This window comes from Ictalurus furcatus, chromosome 25 (genome assembly GCF_023375685.1).
Source record: "Ictalurus furcatus strain D&B chromosome 25, Billie_1.0, whole genome shotgun sequence".
Lineage (NCBI taxonomy): Eukaryota > Metazoa > Chordata > Actinopteri > Siluriformes > Ictaluridae > Ictalurus > Ictalurus furcatus.
Genome location: NC_071279.1, coordinates 12,942,865 through 12,960,077, shown reverse-complemented (window position 1 = coordinate 12,960,077; position 17,213 = coordinate 12,942,865). Strand labels below are relative to the sequence as shown.

Here is a 17,213-nt window from a genome sequence, read left to right as displayed (position 1 = left end):
TTTATATACACACAATATATTGTATATTTTTTTAAGGGAGAATTGCAAAGTAAGAATTTCATTGTGTGGTCTAAACCGTGGTGTTTTTACTGTGCGCATGACAATAGATCTCTTGAATCTTGTTTTTGTAAGCGAATGTGAGAATGCACGTATTAAGAATACTGCGAAACACTTGACCCAGACTGCTGCAAACACAAACGCCTCTGTAGTGTCTGGGGTCACATTTGACCCCAAATCCAAAAAGAACCTATTTTTATTCTGAGACACTTCTCACGATAAGAATCTATCAACTAATATCACAGAGTTTGTGTTCCCTGGAAATATTCACAACACCAATAATCTAGGATGACCTCTGACCTTTGGCTTAGGGTCTGCGATAACCTTGCAGCTGAAGGTGACCGGCATGCCCTCGAACACTTTGAAGTGTTTGAGTTTGTGTTCGAAGTACGGTGCCACGCAGTCTCCCGGCAGGTCGTCGTCGTGCTGGACGTCATCGTCACTCTCCTCCACTGGGGAGCGCTCCAGCCGAAACTCGATCTCGCTGATCAGCCGCTGCTCAAAGCTCGACACCTTGTACTCCTGTGACCGAAATAAACCCGGGAGTTAGAAGAGCAAGGACATGCCAGGCACTGGAGTTTAACTAGCACCACAAAATATAGGGGGGAAATAATCGTAAGGGTACAAAAGTGGAAAAGCATGACCAAGGCAAAAACGTGAAGAAATGTGTATTGTAGCACACACACACACACACACACACACACATACACATTCATTTACTAATTATAGGTTGCGACATTACTGTGTAATTACCAATACACAGTGATGTTTTGGCACCTGTCTTCTTTACTTTCTTTCACTATCAGCACTTTCTATTTTTTCCTTTTATTTTTAATTTTTTTTTGCTTGTTATGGTGTGAGAAATTAGTGTTCATGGTGTGTGTGAATGACATCACAATGATAATTACACTCCTTGATAAAGCACAGCTGCAGTAAAGGACACCCACCCGACCACCACTTCTCCCATCACCTCTCTTTTTTTGTTACCTCTTATTTCTCTCTCTCCCTCCTTTACACACACACACACACACACACACACACACACACACACAGACAGATGTACTGAGCATTCAGTGATCAACGTTACTCTGCAAGAGAAAACCGTGTTTATCTTTCATAGTGTATCAAAGCCCATCATGGCCCAGACGCATTCCCCGATTCTTACACCCCAATTACTTTCATTAAGATCTCCTGATCATATCACGCACATGCTTTGAATTCAGAAGGTAATATTAAAGAAAGCTGAATTATGGACAGCTCAGACCATGGGCTTTGATCGGGGAGACAAAAAATAAAGAAATAAGCGAAGTGAACATAGCCGGCATACTTTCAAACCAAAGCACAGGAGTGACCAGTGGAAAGTGAGAGAAGTGAAGGCAGAAAATAAATAAATAAATAAATAAATAAATAAGTGGAGCAGGTTTGGGTAACCTTTTGAGGGACAAATTCTGAATCGGCTGAACTGCTTTCCTGTAGAAAGATCAGAGAACAGGCAGTCTCTATCTGAGGAAATCACATCCTGTGCTCAGATTGTACAACATACCTATGGGTGCATTATGGGTGCATTATGGGTGTATTATGCATTATACATGCTGGTGTTAACTTACCTCATAGTCACCCTCATCTCTTTTTCTTTTTTTTTTTTTTAAAAAAGATGCATTTTACAAAAATGCCACATACTTTACCTGACAAAGTAGCCATGTGCAGATTAAAGGAGCAATAAGCAGATTTCTTCATTGGTCATTACTTACTTTCATTGGTTATTACCATTGACGTGGCTTTACCCGAGTCCTGATTTCAGCCTCACATGGATAGGGCACTTGCCACCATTGTTGAATACGTGTTAAATGATGGTTTGTAATTTTTTAGAACCCTTGCAACGTTGTAAATGTTGACAAGAGCTGCCTTTTAGGGGGGAAAAAAGAGGCAGGGCTGAGCAGCTTAGTGCCAGCTGGAGTGGAGCTAAATTTCTGGGCCAGAATTATATAAACAGAACCCTTATAGGAAGAAACTATTGAGACCTGATGTATGCCAATACTGAGATTCACAATGTATACAAGGACAGAAATTATATTATTATTATTTTTACTGTGGACACAAACTTTATAACGGCACGAAATTACAGACTGCACCTTTAATGGAAGAATAATATTAATGGGAACGCATTGTTCCTTCAGTTAAAAAACAAGCAAGACACTCATGATCCCATATCGGACTCTGCATATGTCTGTGGTAATATCAGAACATCAAAAGGTGACATGCAGTGCAGCAAACACTGTAATGATACTATATTATTGAGTGTGTGTACCTGTGTAACGGGCTCCTCCTCGGTTTGCTGAGTGCTAAACACTGTGGCTGCGTTGTCAGCCCCCAGAAGCCTGCGAGCCATCTTCTCTTCATAGGTTAACCTCTGAAAGCAAGCAGGATTAATGGGTGAGAGCCTCGGTTAGTGTGTCAGAGACACAAACATGTGCACATTCTCACACCAATGGTCATTTAGAGGAGTTTACTGCAGAATTACATGGACTAGTAGTGACCATGCTGAGTCAGTTGCAGGAGGGGTTTCACTTGGTTGGGTTTCTACTATGAACACGCACACAGGAAGTGGACCGATGTTGGTAAAAGGTCATGCGGATTGGCCCCTGCATTTATAGTCCAGGGGAACTTCTGCTAATCTTCTCCATGGGTGAGGAGGAAGTCGATGAGAGATTTTAGAAAATGGCTGACCTCAGATGTATTTGTAAATATATGTATCAATCCCCAGCCTGAGGTGATGGTTTCCTAATTCAAATCAGAAATATTCCAAAATTTTCCTGCCAAGAGATCCAGCTAAGCTCTTCCCATCACCTCAGAAGTATATGAGCGAGTATCATACATAAGAATTTAAATTTACTAAAAAGAAAAAAGTATGGCTTGCAAATTTGTGGTACATAGATTCCCCAGATACTGCTATAACCAATGCTGCATTCAACTAGAGGTTGTAATTCCCGGCCTCAAAAAGAAACAAAGAAAGCGCCCCCTCAACGTGGATTTCCTACTCAGAAAATCGGCCTCGGAGCTCTACAAGTGACGTCAAATCAACATGGCTGCTCGCAGCATCGACAGTAATCCCAGCAGCACTTCTTACCTTTAAATGAGTTATACTATATATATATACACACACACACACACACACACACACACACACACACACACACAAGTATTTGCTTTAGATCAGTCAACATACTGTCATACTAACATTATCTTGCTGCCGATGAACATAGAGGCGTCCATGTTTTTTTCCCCTCATTTTGTAGCTCATCGATAAAAACCAACTCAAATTTTATTCTCCAGGCCGTGAATCATGTGCGCGACGTTCGCAAATGCTATGATCCCGTATACATTTACTCACTACGTTAAAACAGGGGTCCGCATTATGCAAAGTGAACTTCAGATGAACACATTTTCACACACACGGAGCAGGTGCAGTAGATGGAAATGAGGTTCTCAATACGATTTCTTTTATCTGTAAGAGTAAGGGATGTTTATTGAAGTTTGAATCATGTTAATCCCTCTTTATTCTACAGCGAGCCACACCCACAGACACACACCTGCTGGCCGTTGCTGACGCGTTCCTCTTTAAAGCGCAGCTTCCTCTCCAGGTCCTGAATGACGGCATCTTTCGAGTCTTGGATCTCGGAGTCGCTCACGAGCCGAGGCGTGCGGGTGTTCTTACGCAGGAACCCGCTGTTTGGCAGCGATACAGGACGGAGAAAGACAACACAAAAGAAGAGCTATTAGAAAAACAGAAGATTGTGTACCTGTTTAATCGTAATGTAATGCAAAACCAAGACGCTCATGTATGGCATAAATTATTAATAGCTTCTCTGACGCATTTTAAATGGATTACAATATATAATATTACAGTCACATTCTTTCAGATTCCAAATTAGGAATGCTCCTCATGGATTGTGACTGTAGAGAAAGCTGATTTGATTCTCAGGTGTCACCGTTTAATACAATTGGCCATTGCTGAAAAACATCCATCGTGCAGAAAAGCCCTTCCAACCCCATTAGACCGCTCTAGTGTCATGGACATGTGAGAATTCATAAGCAGTTGTAAAAACATGGACCGTATCCTGTCTGGAGCGAGTCGATCCTCGCGAACATCTGTTCTACTTAAAAATCTCTCCAAGCTCTCAGAGGAATCGTAGCTCATACTCAGGAGGGAAAGTTGTGATTGACAGGTGCTGGCTGCCCCGCCCACTGTCTGCTGGCCAGGTGGGAAATCACGTCAGCTGAGCGCTGACCAAATATTCACACGTCTATCAGAAACCCTGCTAAGATATCTCACTCTCTCTCCAATATACTTGTATACAGAAGAATGTGCCTATGCAGAAGTTTTAAGACTTATATTTATAAATCTTTGTGAACGTGTGTGCACAAGTCTTCTAAATGAATCCGAGCTCTGAAGTTCCACTTTGCTCTTTAATCGTCCTGAATCCTGAAATGCCAGACATCAGACCGAGTGGGTGTGGGAGAAAAGAAACGAGTGAGAGATGGAGAGTGATGATGAAAGGCAATTGTAGGAACGCCGAAGAAGGAAAGATTTCTTTTTGAAGTGCAATTTTATGGTCTCGATATGCAACGTGAATAAAGCCAAGACGGCTCACCGCTAAAGATCTCCACGTTAATCTAAGCACGCAGAGCTCTTATGTCTACGATAAGATAAGAGAAAGGTTAGCAGGTTTCACTGCACAGTTGACTGGGGTTAGTAAACACACACAGTGTGTGTATAACAGTGTGCACAGGGTGGTATGGTGGTACAGTTGGTAGTGCTGCTGCCGCACGGCTCCCTAGTTTTATCCTGAGTTCAGTTTACTGACTGTCCAGAGTTTCTCTGCATGCTGTGTCCCTGTGTCCATGCGAGTTTCCTCTGGGTTCTCACCAGCTCCCAAAAACATGCCAGCAGGCGGATTAACGAAGATGAATTGCCCGTAAGTGTGTATGAGTGTGTAAATGTGTGTGTCCGTGGTGCCCTGTGACGGACAGGCATCTTATCCAGGCTGTATTCCTGCCTCATGCTTGGTGATCCCAGGAGAGACTCCAGATCCACAACGGCCCTGACTATTTACTGAAAGTGAATGAGTAAACAGTGTGCATTTGTGTGTGTGTGTGTGTGTGTGTGTGTGTGTGTGTGTGTGTGTGTGTTGCAGGACAAAACTCCTTGACATTGGTGTCCTCCACAGTCTCGTTTTGAGATATTGTGATTTAGAATTCTAAGGCATAAACACACATTTTGATAAAGGCTTTTGTTTTAACACAGAACACACACACCCACATACACAGTGTGCACATAAACATTCCCTCCTGTCTCTAAAAAGGTCCTTCCATCTCTATAAACATGCTTTATAAGAATGTAAACATGATCTTCTATCCAGGAGCCACAGTGCAGCTGCAGGAGTCCACGGCTACGTTCCAAATCACAATACGCTCCATGCTCATTTGATGAACATTAAAGGCGTACGCTCAGTTTACAGTGAATCTGTGGCTTTATTTAGGATGAAGTGTGTGCTGCTGCCTTTAGTTAGGCTTAATTAGACTAAATCTCAGAGAAAAAAAAAAAAAAAAAAAAAAAAATCAACATTTGAAAGAATGAAAAGAAAAAACTACGCTGCACAATAATGGATAAAATGATCAATCGCAATTCTTTTGCTCAAAACTAAATTTTTTACCACAGTTATTCAGAGAAAAAAAGTGTTTCATCAGTTTTCAATCATTTTAAAAATCAACAAAAAATAGCATGGGTTCCACATTACACATTATTCCATCCATCCATCCTACACAGGGTTGTGGGGAGCCTGGAGCCTATCCTAGGGAACTCAGGGCACAAGGTGGGGGACACCCTGGAGGGAGTGCCAACCCATCACGGGGCAAAATCAAACATACACATTCATACATTATGGACAAATTGGCAATCAGCCTACAACGCATGTTTTTGGACTGTCGTAGGAAACCGGAGTACCCGGAGGAAACCCCCAAAGCACAGGGAGAACACGCAAGCTCTGTGCACACAGGGCGGAGGTGGGAATCGAACCTCCAACGCTGGAGGCATGAGGCAAACGTGATAACCACGAAGTCACCGTGCCCCCCATTATACAGTTGCAATCAGAATTATTCGACCCCCGTTGAAAATCAGGTTAATTGTCAAAATTTACACTCTCAGCTGTTTGCAATGAACAAATCAATCAAAAGCAAGTGAAATAGTTAACAAATAACACAACAAATGCTTCAAGTGGTTTCCCGAAATTCAACTGAAAATGCAACTTATAATGACTTCTCCAGTTTCAAAATTATTCAACCCCCTGAATAGAATCCCTCACAACAGCACAAATATGCAAAACAGGTGTTGTCTCAAACACACCTGATATAACTAATCAAGGGTTTCATTAGTCGCACCAGGCGTGCTTGAGCTGGAACACATGAAATACCTGAACTGGCTAGGGGCAAAAAATTAATGAAATACCTGGACGGGGCAGAAAAAGGAAGCTATCAACGGCTGTAAGCAGATTTCTGAGAAGGCAGGATGTGAAAAACCCTCGAGTGACTGCAAAAGACCTGCAGCAAGACTTGGTGGCAACAGGCACTGAAGTTTCAGTGAGCACTGTAAGGTGTGTACTAAACGCAGAAGGTTTCCAAGCCAGAACTCCAAGACGTAAACTACTACTGACCCAAAAGCACAAGAAAAGTTGCTCAAAATCATATAAATAAGCCACAGAAGTTTTGGGATTCTGTTCTGCGGAGCGATGAAACAAAACTGGAACTTTTCAGCACGATGGATCAGCGGTATGTCTGGAGGAAGAAGAATGAAGGAACACTGTCCACAGTCAAGCATGGTGGAGGCTCGGTGATGCTCTGGGGCTGCTTTGCATCCTCTGGCACCGGAAACCTGCAGTGTGTGGAAGGCAAGATGGATTCATTGAAGTATCAGGAAATCCTAGGAGAAAACGTCATGCCGTCTGTGAGGAAGCTGAAGCTTGGGCGTCATTGGACTTTCCAACAGGACTATGATCCCAAGCATACCTCAAATTCCACCAAGGCTTGCTTGCAGAAGAAGTCCTGGAAGATTCTACAGGGTCATCACAGTCACCTGACTTGAACCCCATAGAAAATCTCTGGTGGGATTTGAAGAAGGCGGTTGCAGCACGCAAACCCAAGAATATTACTGAACTGGAGGCCATTGCTCATGAGGAACGGGCTAAGATTCCTCAGGAACGCTGCCAGAAGATATGCATCTTGTTTGCAGCAGGTCATAACAGCAAAAGGGTGCTCAACAAAGTACTAAAGATGCTTGCCATGAAGGGGTTGAATCATTTTTAAACTGGAGAAATCATTAAAGTTGCATTTTCAGTTGAATTTCGGGAAACCACTTGAAGCAATCGTTTCAATTGCTTTTGTTTGATTTGATTTGTTCATTGCAAACAGCTGCAAGTCCGTAACTTTTCACAATAAACCTGATCTGCAATGGGGGTTGAATAATCAACTGTGCATTATTATTATTATTATTATTATTATTATTATTATTATTATTATTATTACATTGTACTATGTGATCAAATGCCATCAGCCTTAAAATCAGCAGCGGATTATAGGTACTTACACTGTGCCGTTTCCTTTGGGCAGCCCCAGTGCATTGACAGGTGGTGCAGAGGGTGTGGCCGGCAGCACTGACACCAAAAACCCAGCAGGTGATTGGGGCTTAGATGTGAAAGGGGATGAGCTGTCAGAGCGGGTAGGACTTGGGGTGACAGGAGGCGGCGGTGGAGGTGGCGGTGGGGGAAAGTCCTGCGGTGGGTCACAAGGAGAAGTGACCGTGCTGGAGCTGAGGAAGGGTGGAGGAGGAGGAGGGAACGAAGGCGAGCCTGGTGACTCCACGCTGCCTCCTTTAGGCAACGGCTGGAAAGGCGGCAGGATGACACGGCCAAATGGCTTGTGGGTAGCGGAGGGCGAGAGCGGCGACACCAGGCTGGAGCCTGAGGAGGTGGAGGACTGGGTGGAGTAGCTCACCGAGCCACCGCTGGGGCTGCTGGGAGATTGGGCAGCGATGAACTGCTTTGGCCGAGCATAGTTGAACGTGCTCGTCTGCATGGTGCTGCACTCCAGCTCCTGGAAGGAGGGAGGAGGGGGAAGGGGCGGAGATAGAGGCGGGACGTCCTGGGGTGGCTGCTGCTGAGGAAGGGGAGGGGCTTTTTGCTCAGGCTGTTGCTGCTGGAATTGCTGCCACTTAACCGCTTCCTGCTGCTCTAGTAGGACCTGATCGTGGAGCTGCTTCAGTTGTTCTGCGTTCCTGCAGGATGGAATAGAAAGGAAACAGTAGATCAGTCGCTGCTCGTCCAAAAGGGGCAGAGGCTCCATACATCAGCCATTCAACAAATGTTAATCTTCATAAAGTCTATTCTCAAATCGATACACTTTAAATGACATTGAAATACTAATTACCTCTTGTGAGTGATCAACAATTTAAATAATGTTAAAAGCCGATGTTCCATTGATTCGCTCACCTTTCTAGACGTTTTGAAATCATATAGCTTTATAGTTTTGATTGTGAATATTGATTGAAAATAGGAACTGCACAAAGCTCTAACATACTGTGTACACCCACTGGGGCAGGGCTACTCTAAAAATTCACTATTTAGTAGCATATAGCATAGCTCAAGTATGATTTCATTTTGTTTGAGGCTGTCATTATTCATGTCACACTGCCTCACCAAAATCCATGCTCATAAGCTGCTGCTGAGGTCAATTAGTAAATAATTATTAATTGTAAATAATTATTATTTTTTTTAATCAAGTACTCGACAGTGTATCCTCATTTGATTAGCTGGCATGACGAGACATTCGGCTAAAATGGCTCCTGCTTGGTTCCACTTCTGAAACTCCTCCATAAACTACATTTCTGATTCAGCTGAATGTGACGACTCATGCCGAGTGTCTTCCTGCTGTCAGAGATGAGACCTCTCCAGGCTGTAATCTGCACATACTTTACATGCGCCTACATCCTTCTACATCCTCCCCCTACATGTCAAAAATATGGCTCCAACTGTGCCACAGCCTTAAACTAACCTCACAACAATGTTCTGTAAGTGCCACTGTGATCAAGCACTGATGTAGCTCCTCTATAATTAGTTTCCTACTCAAAAAAAACACACAAAACTTTGCTTTAACATTACATTCCGGAAATACTGACTGTTATATGAGGCAGAGAGTAAGACCATAAGTGTTGTTCTGACATTCTGAAGATGTTTTTCGTGTGATGGAGGGCCACACAGACAGCTCTGGGAATAACATCAGCATTTTCAGGCTGTGCACAAAGCTCTAGGGTGTAAACACAAAATGGCTCTCCCTCTTAGAACCAGTCAAGATGTGGGTCATAAAACTGAAAGACTTTGTAGAATAGAGCGTATGCTTTAACTTTAACGTTTTACAGTCAGGGAACCCTTTTTTTTTTTTTTTTTTTAAATAAATCAATAAAATAAAAATAAAATAAAAACTATTCAAAAGGCACATTAAATGCATATAATTTTTTACCTATTCATTAGACCCAGAGATTGTTTCCCATTTTTGAACTTTCCACTCAAAGAAGCCATTTTTATTAAAATTATCATTAGATTCTACAGAACTTTATAGACACAATAACTCGAAATAAGACACCAATAACTATGGCTCTGACATGACAGTAGAATAGGACGACTCTAGGTCTTACAGAAAGTGTGTATATATATATATATATATATATATATATTATACACACACACATACACACACACACATACACACACACACATACACGCACACACACATACACGCACACACACATACACGCACACACACATACATGCACACACACACGCACACACATACACACACATACACACACATACACACACATACACACACATACACACACATACACACACATACACACACACTTTTTAATACGTTCATTAGTCAAATGGAAAATAAATGCAGGCAGCTGGCTATTACTATTAATAATAATAATAATAATAATAATAATAATAAATTCTGCTGTTATATTGATAGATTTTGGTGTTAAATCCCAATATTAAATAATGTGTTTCACTACACACAATACACCTGAGCTCAGTGCAAAAGGACTTTGTACACTACCACACACAGCATATCAAACACTGTGGGTGTGACTGTAAAGCGTCAAGGACAGGTGTCAGGTGGACACTGGACCCTAAACCAACCTCGTTATACAGCCCTAACCAGATTAAGTTAAGATGTTCCTTATCAGTCCCTCCAGGATTTTGCAATCACAGAAATGAACAATGAAAGGAAATTCTCTTATATCATCATGTACTCTCTTATATTATGAACTGCTATCAAATACCTATGATGAATGTATTCATTTAATTACCTCTTTAAATAAGCTGATCAACTGCCATCCTTATTACAGCTGACACATGTAGACTAATTTTGTAGTATGACCCTGTGTGCTGTGTGTTTTGTCTAAATCGGTCTGCACCTGCATAAGTAGAAACCCGCCTACTATGCAATGCTGTTATTGATGTGTATAAAAACTCCTGCTCTAGACGAAATAAACGGGATGTCTCTGTGAGCATGCATGTGTCAGTGTGTGTTCATTTTAGACCCCCCAGGCCTGAACGCTCTACGGTAAACCACACTTTCTCGCTCATAGCACAGAACGAAGAGTTAAGTGAAATATAAGGCTGAAAGGGCTGACGGAGATCTGAAGACATAATCTGAGATTCCTGAGATACTTGGAAATCTAACAAACGCAAAATCAAGCAAACTCTGCAATATTCGGAGGAGCTTGCTATTCTTCAAAAATTACTGCAGATTTTCTGCAGATTTGAGCCGAAATGCATCACGTGACGTCATCACAACGCGCGTTCATCCGAAGCCCTCTTCGGTTCACGTGCGTCGAACATGAGTACAGCTAAAAGGTCTCATTTACCAACAGACATCACTGTGAAAGAGCGTGCAAAACAATTTTATGTAATTGCAATTTTGCCAATTCAAGTAGTTTTCCACAAAAGAAGCACAAAAAAAAAAAAACCTCAACTGCGGCACAAATTTTGAAAAAAGCCGCAGCAAAACCAAACATTTTTGTACAGCTCTTGTACTTTTGTATGCAATGTATGGACTAGGGATGGGCGAGATCTTCTCATTTGCGATATACCGGTAGAAATTATCCCCACAATAAGAATTAGTCTTCCCGCGATAATAACGATAAAGCCTAGTTGATGACGTATTTCTGTGTGATGGTCTGCGACCCGTTCGCAGCTCACGTGCAGAGTGAAAACGAGTACGGAGGAAGGCGGACGTGAAGCCGAGGAGGAGTTTATCGCTAAACGAGGAGCTACCTCTGCAATCTGGAACTGGTTCGGTTACAGAAAATCACTTTTACTTTTAGATCAGTGTTTATGTTTCTGAGACTCTCAAGATCACAGCCATCACTTGTAGCTAAAAACAGTGGTGAATGGTACTATATTTATATCATCACTGATATCATTATCACAATAAATACCAGAAAATATCGTGATATAGTTTTAAGTCCATATCGCCCATCCCTTGTCCAGACTGACTTGTATTTATTTATAAGAGATCAAACTTCGAAGGCTGTACTGCCTGAAATACTGTCTATACAAGTTAAGCCAAAGTTAACATGCCTGTCCCTTAACAAAAACAGCACCTGTATGGGGTATGTAAGGAAAACGTAGACTTTATGTACAGCTTGCTATTTACTGTTTATTCAGCTAAAGTGAATACATCTCCGTGACGCCTCGTGGCTTATCACGGCAGTTCATAAGCTGCGAATTAAAATGTTTGTTTTGCGGATAGGACGTTCACAAAACTGAAGGAACACCCTGTCCGACTTCCTGAATCATACTGAATTGAAAAGCTTTCTGGAACAAGCAGTTCTTCCATGTCATTGTAAACCTACTCAGGTGTAACCCCTAGAAGAACCTCTGTGACATTATTCTTTAAAAACCAAAGCAAACACTTCACAATGACTGAAAGCCATACGGCAAGCAAGCAAGCTTCCTCTCTTTCATACCGGTTTATGTGTGGTATGAAGGCTGCTCCCTTTGCTCTGTCAGTAGACTCCAAGCACATTTTAGCCTAACTATTTCCAGATGTGGAGCAACTAGTCACTCTGGTTTCTGCTCTCTATTGTTTTTTTACTTTTTTAAAACTGATGGGGAAGCCCTCCCTCTCTCTCTCTCCCTCTCTCCCTCTCTCCTCCTGCAGCTGAAATTAGTCTGACAGACCTGATAAGACCTTAAAAACAGAGAGAAAAAGAGAACGAAAGCACGGGGGGGAGAGAAAAAGCAGGACAGAGGTCGTGTTGTGCTGAAGGTGCTTTGTTCGTAAAGAATGAAACAGATTTGTATATAACGCAAAATTAAACTAAGGACACAAATAGTGCATACGGCAGTGTTTATAGTCAGTGAGGAAAAGCCCTGAACCCACATCAGCCCTGGGGCCACTACCACAAAATCCACGTTTTCCACATAGATTCCCTGAAACAACACACAATGGTGTCTTCTTTCTCTTTGTGTCTTTCCCTTCAACCCCTCGATCATTTCCCTCCCCTCTCCTGCAGTGTCCGGAGTGTGTAACCACCGAAAGTGCACTTTTACAGGAATAGTTTGGCAGTGGCTGAAACGCACTCGGACTCGGCCCTCTGAGGCGCTTTGCTTTCATTCCTTTTTTGGTTCTGTTCTGAGCGCACATGCACAGATCATCTCACAAACACACACACACACACACACACACACACACACACAAACTCACTCCCTCACTCACTCACAGTGCTCTCGAGTACACCATTCAGACAAACGAGCAAAAAAATGACTGCATAAAATAAATGCCCATTCAAACAAAAATGACTACACTTAAAAATAATAGCATTTCCTCTCAAACTATGTGGCGGAATAATTTCACCCCAGTGGCTGCCATGTTTCAGCCCAAAACCTGGTTGCCTCTGCCAGGAGGTTCAGACTTGGCTATAGACACAGTAAAGCTTTCAGTAAGATGATAAGCCAAACACACTTCCACATCATTGCAGAAACAGCTAAAGAAACACACACGATGTTTTGCTAAATTAAAAATGTCTTGCTATCAGGATCTGAACCCTACTGAAAACCTGCGGTCTGAATTGATGAGCCACAGCCACATGCACAAACCTAAGAACATACAGTAAAGGAGCTTAAAATCTTCCAAATAGACCAAGATCCCACTACAAGTGTCTCCAACCTTGTTAGACATTACAGGAAGAGACGGTTTTATTTTAAATAAAACTATGTAAAGTCCCTGTATGTCTGAACTCAAATCAGGGAGGTGACCAAGAATCCAATGGCCACTAAGAGTTTCAGAAGACCTTTTCAGAGAAGGGAGAACCCGTCGGAAGGACAACCATCTAAAAATGGTCCATCAATCAGGCCTTTATGGTAGAGTGGCCAGACGGAAGCCACTTCTGAGTAAAAAACATATGGACAGGACAAAAATTTTACTTCTTGAGTTGAACTCCAAGCACTACATCTGTCTAAAATCAGGTACTGCTCATCAACTGGCTAATACAATCCTAGTGATGCATGGTGGTGGCAGCATCATGCTATGTAGGTGCTTCTCAGCAGCTGGGATGGGGAGACTGGTCAGAATTGATGGAAGTAAAAATGCAACAAAATACATAGAGGTCCTTGAAGAAAACCTGCTCCAGAGTGCACACGATGCTCCCCATCCAATCTGATCGAGCTTGAGAGGATCTGCCAGGAAGAATGGAACAAACAGACCAAATCCAGGTGTGCACAGCTTGTGGAGACTTACCCAAGTGAACACGAAGCTGTAATCGCTGCCAAAGGTGCTTCTACAGAAGTACTGAATAAAGGGTCTGAATACTTAGAGAGATTTCAGTTTTTGATTTTATTGAGTTTAGATTAATGGCAAAACAAGTTATTTAACCCATTTGATCTTCATTCTATAATACAAATAAATAGGCAAAAACTGAAGGGGTCTGAATGCTTTCCAAACCCACTGTACATACACAGAGGAAACCGCTTGCTCGCTTTCTTTTTCATGAGCCTGGGCTAATTCTGTGAATGATTTTCATTAACTCCTTACACTGGGTGCAATGACGTATATTCTCATTCTTTACCCTCTCTCTCTCTCTCTCTCTCTCTCTCTCTCACATCATCCCTTTTAGGTCAGAAAACAAGCTCATCTCTCCTTCATCTCTTTTCCTCCCCTTCATCTCCAAAAGATGTTTCGCGTGTCTGAAACTACAAGGCGCTTCTAAAAATATCCTTTCCTGTGTTCCTGGGCTATTAATAACATCCATAATATAAACCTCACCTTCTAAAAATACCACTCTCCTTTTTTTTTTTTTTTTAGGTCTTAAAAAACATAGATGCTATTTATTTGCCTTAAAAGGTGGAGAAAGATGGTCATCGCATGAGCCAGATCATTCTTTCGAGTGATTACAGGAACTGCTTAAGACTCAATCCTAATTCAGACATTTCCACATTTCTATTTCTCTCTCTCTCTTATGTTCCCTGATGGTTTGTGGCTTGGTGAGGCCAGAGAAGGAGACGGAGCAGGCCTCCTTGTTGCCATGCCGATGGAGCAGTGTTGTTAATTTGCACTTCGGTCCAACAAACTACTCCATTATTTTACACACAAACACGTTACCATTCACCATCCCCTACTTATTTCTTCTTTTTTTGGTTCTATCCTTCACTTTCTGCACATACCTCCTCCCACGCTGCTCTCTCACTGATCTGCTGAATCTTTTCTTCTTCTCTCTGCTCATCTAAGCAGCAACGCTGAGCAGACAGTTCAGGAAACTGCTGTATTAGCTACACTTCCCCGCTGGGTATCGAAACCAGTTTAGTGAGAAGAATCGTAGAGGAAAAAAGGAGACTGTTTTCTTAAGCCTTTTTGTTTTTGCATTGTGTGGTGGAATAAATGGGATATAACACCACATTTCAAGTTATGCATATGCATGTCTATTGTGACTGACACTTATTAGCAACGTGACCTTTAAATACACGACAGAACCAGGACTGGATAATTAGTTCATCAGTCATATGATACAAGATGCGGTCATGCATATAGGAAATCACTAAGTCAAGCCTGAGTGGTGGGGTCACTTAATGTCCCACCTCACACTGTTTGTCTTAATATCAATGCCAGTCTGTGAACTTTAGAAGGGCAACATTTGCCTCCCTGCTTCATTTCCCCTATAGATCTTTATCCCTAATAGCCTGCATCCTTCCTGAAGTCTTTGCTGAGACATATCATTCTGAGATTTTAATGACTACTGTTTCAGACACCAAGCCACCATGGACTGCTGCAGGTCAGTGCGTACTGCTGCACGTGACTAAACGGTTCCTCCAGGAAGTTGCAATTTTGCGATCTCAGAAAATGAACACAAAAGCAAGCAAACTCCACAATATTCAGAGGAGCTTGCCATTTTTCTAAATGAATCGCAGATTCTCCACAGATTTGGGCTGAGACAGGTCATGTGACATCATCACAACGCGCATTCAGCCAAAGTCCTCTGGAATACACTGCGTCAAACATGAGTACAGCTAAAAGGTCTCGTTTACCAACAAATATCACTGCGAAAGACAATGCAAAACAAATTTCGTGCAATTGCAATTTCGCCAATTCAAGTCGTTTTCAGCAAAAAAAAAAACAAAAAAAAAAACACAGCACCAAAAAGAAAGTTCTGTACGGCCTGACTAAAGGCACTCGATGTAGTGCACTACAAGTGCTATCCCTAACCCTAACTCCAACCCATGGCTTGGACTAAAACAAAGAGCTCACGTGAGCTCACGGCATCAGCACTTCTTTCTTTTAAATGCGTTACACTGTATATACATAAACATACATATAGGAACATAGTGGTTAGTGGTTAACATGTTTGCCTCACACCTCCGGGGTTGGGGGTTTGAATCAGCGCTTCCACTCTGTGCGAGTGTGGAGTTTGCATGTTCTCCCTGTACTTCATGGGTTTCCTCCGGGTACTCCAGTGTCCTCCCCCAGTCCAAAGACATGTGTTGTAGGCTGACTGTGCATGAATGGGTGTGTGTGTGTGTGTCGCTCTGTCTTTTTGCCACTCTGTGGGCGTGACCGCGGCGAGTTCCGGCTACCGTGACGTCACGTGCATACCCTCTATACTGTACAATACTATACTCATGCCTTGAGGAGGAAAATATACATCACTCATCACAGTTAAGTGGCTAGCTAGTCGCTAACAAATGACAAACATGGAGCATCCAAGGAAAAGGCATCACTCCGAGCTCCGACTTCTGTGGCAAGTCAAATACCACATGTGTTGATCAGAGAGACAGGCAAATAACTGCACAATTACTCTGTGTGTGTGCATGCAGTGGCAGAGCAGGAAATAGCTGCTGGAAGACAGGAAGTTGTTGAGTGTAAACAGCTGATGATCACTGGAGTCCATTTGTAAACAGAAACAGGGTGCAAAAGTAATTGCATGTGTGTGTCTGTGTTTGTGCAAGTTCATCTGTTGGTAATGATCATCAAGTTTGACGTCCGTGCTACAAACAGGTGCATTTCAAAGAGCAACAGAATTAAATTAAGAAGAAAAAAAAACCCTAAGTAAATCAATGTCCATAATGAACAAGGTAATGAAAAGCAGGAAGGATTTATTCCCCCATTTTATTCCCAGGATTTATGGACAAATAACACGAACGCAGCGAAAACAAACCTGGGAGCACTTTGTTCCAGCAAACTACAGATACGAAGACACGAAACACGTCTCGTTCCCAGACTACGTAGACACTCTCAGACTAAACCGTGTGTGTCACAGTTGTGAAGAAGCTCATGATAAATGACACACCTGTACTCCCCTCATCACAAATCACAGCTTTCCGTCACAGTTACATCTTCATGACATCACCGCTCCCTGAACGCTGGAGCTGCTCTGAGGCAGACTAAGCTATGACTAACCGTCTGTCTCAATCTGTTCGGATTTTTCTTACCAGTTATGAGTCAGAGAGTTTTAAGAAGTTGTGTTGGATAGACTGGAACCTATAAATTAATATGATCGTTTAACTGAAATGTCTGTTTCATTTCAGACTTCATGCCTCGTCATATAT

At 42.3% G+C, this 17,213-nt stretch overlaps 1 protein-coding gene across 4 annotated transcripts in view; it reads right to left on the bottom strand.

Annotated features, from left to right (window-relative positions):
- The window catches only part of palld (palladin, cytoskeletal associated protein), a 105,411-nt gene that overhangs the window by 10,758 nt on the left and 77,440 nt on the right, over positions 1-17,213 (bottom strand). For 2 of the 4 annotated variants that reach the window (XM_053614521.1, XM_053614523.1), the window contains 5 exons: positions 7,697-8,383; positions 3,648-3,783; positions 2,366-2,467; positions 1,489-1,527; positions 358-579 (listed from right to left, as the gene is read on the bottom strand). In XM_053614521.1, coding sequence (XP_053470496.1) covers positions 358-579; positions 1,489-1,527; positions 2,366-2,467; positions 3,648-3,783; positions 7,697-8,383 — 1,186 coding nt within the window. The remainder of the gene's footprint in view (positions 1-357; positions 580-1,488; positions 1,528-2,365; positions 2,468-3,647; positions 3,784-7,696; positions 8,384-17,213) is intronic. The other 2 variants (XM_053614524.1, XM_053614522.1) reach the window with 2 other exon arrangements.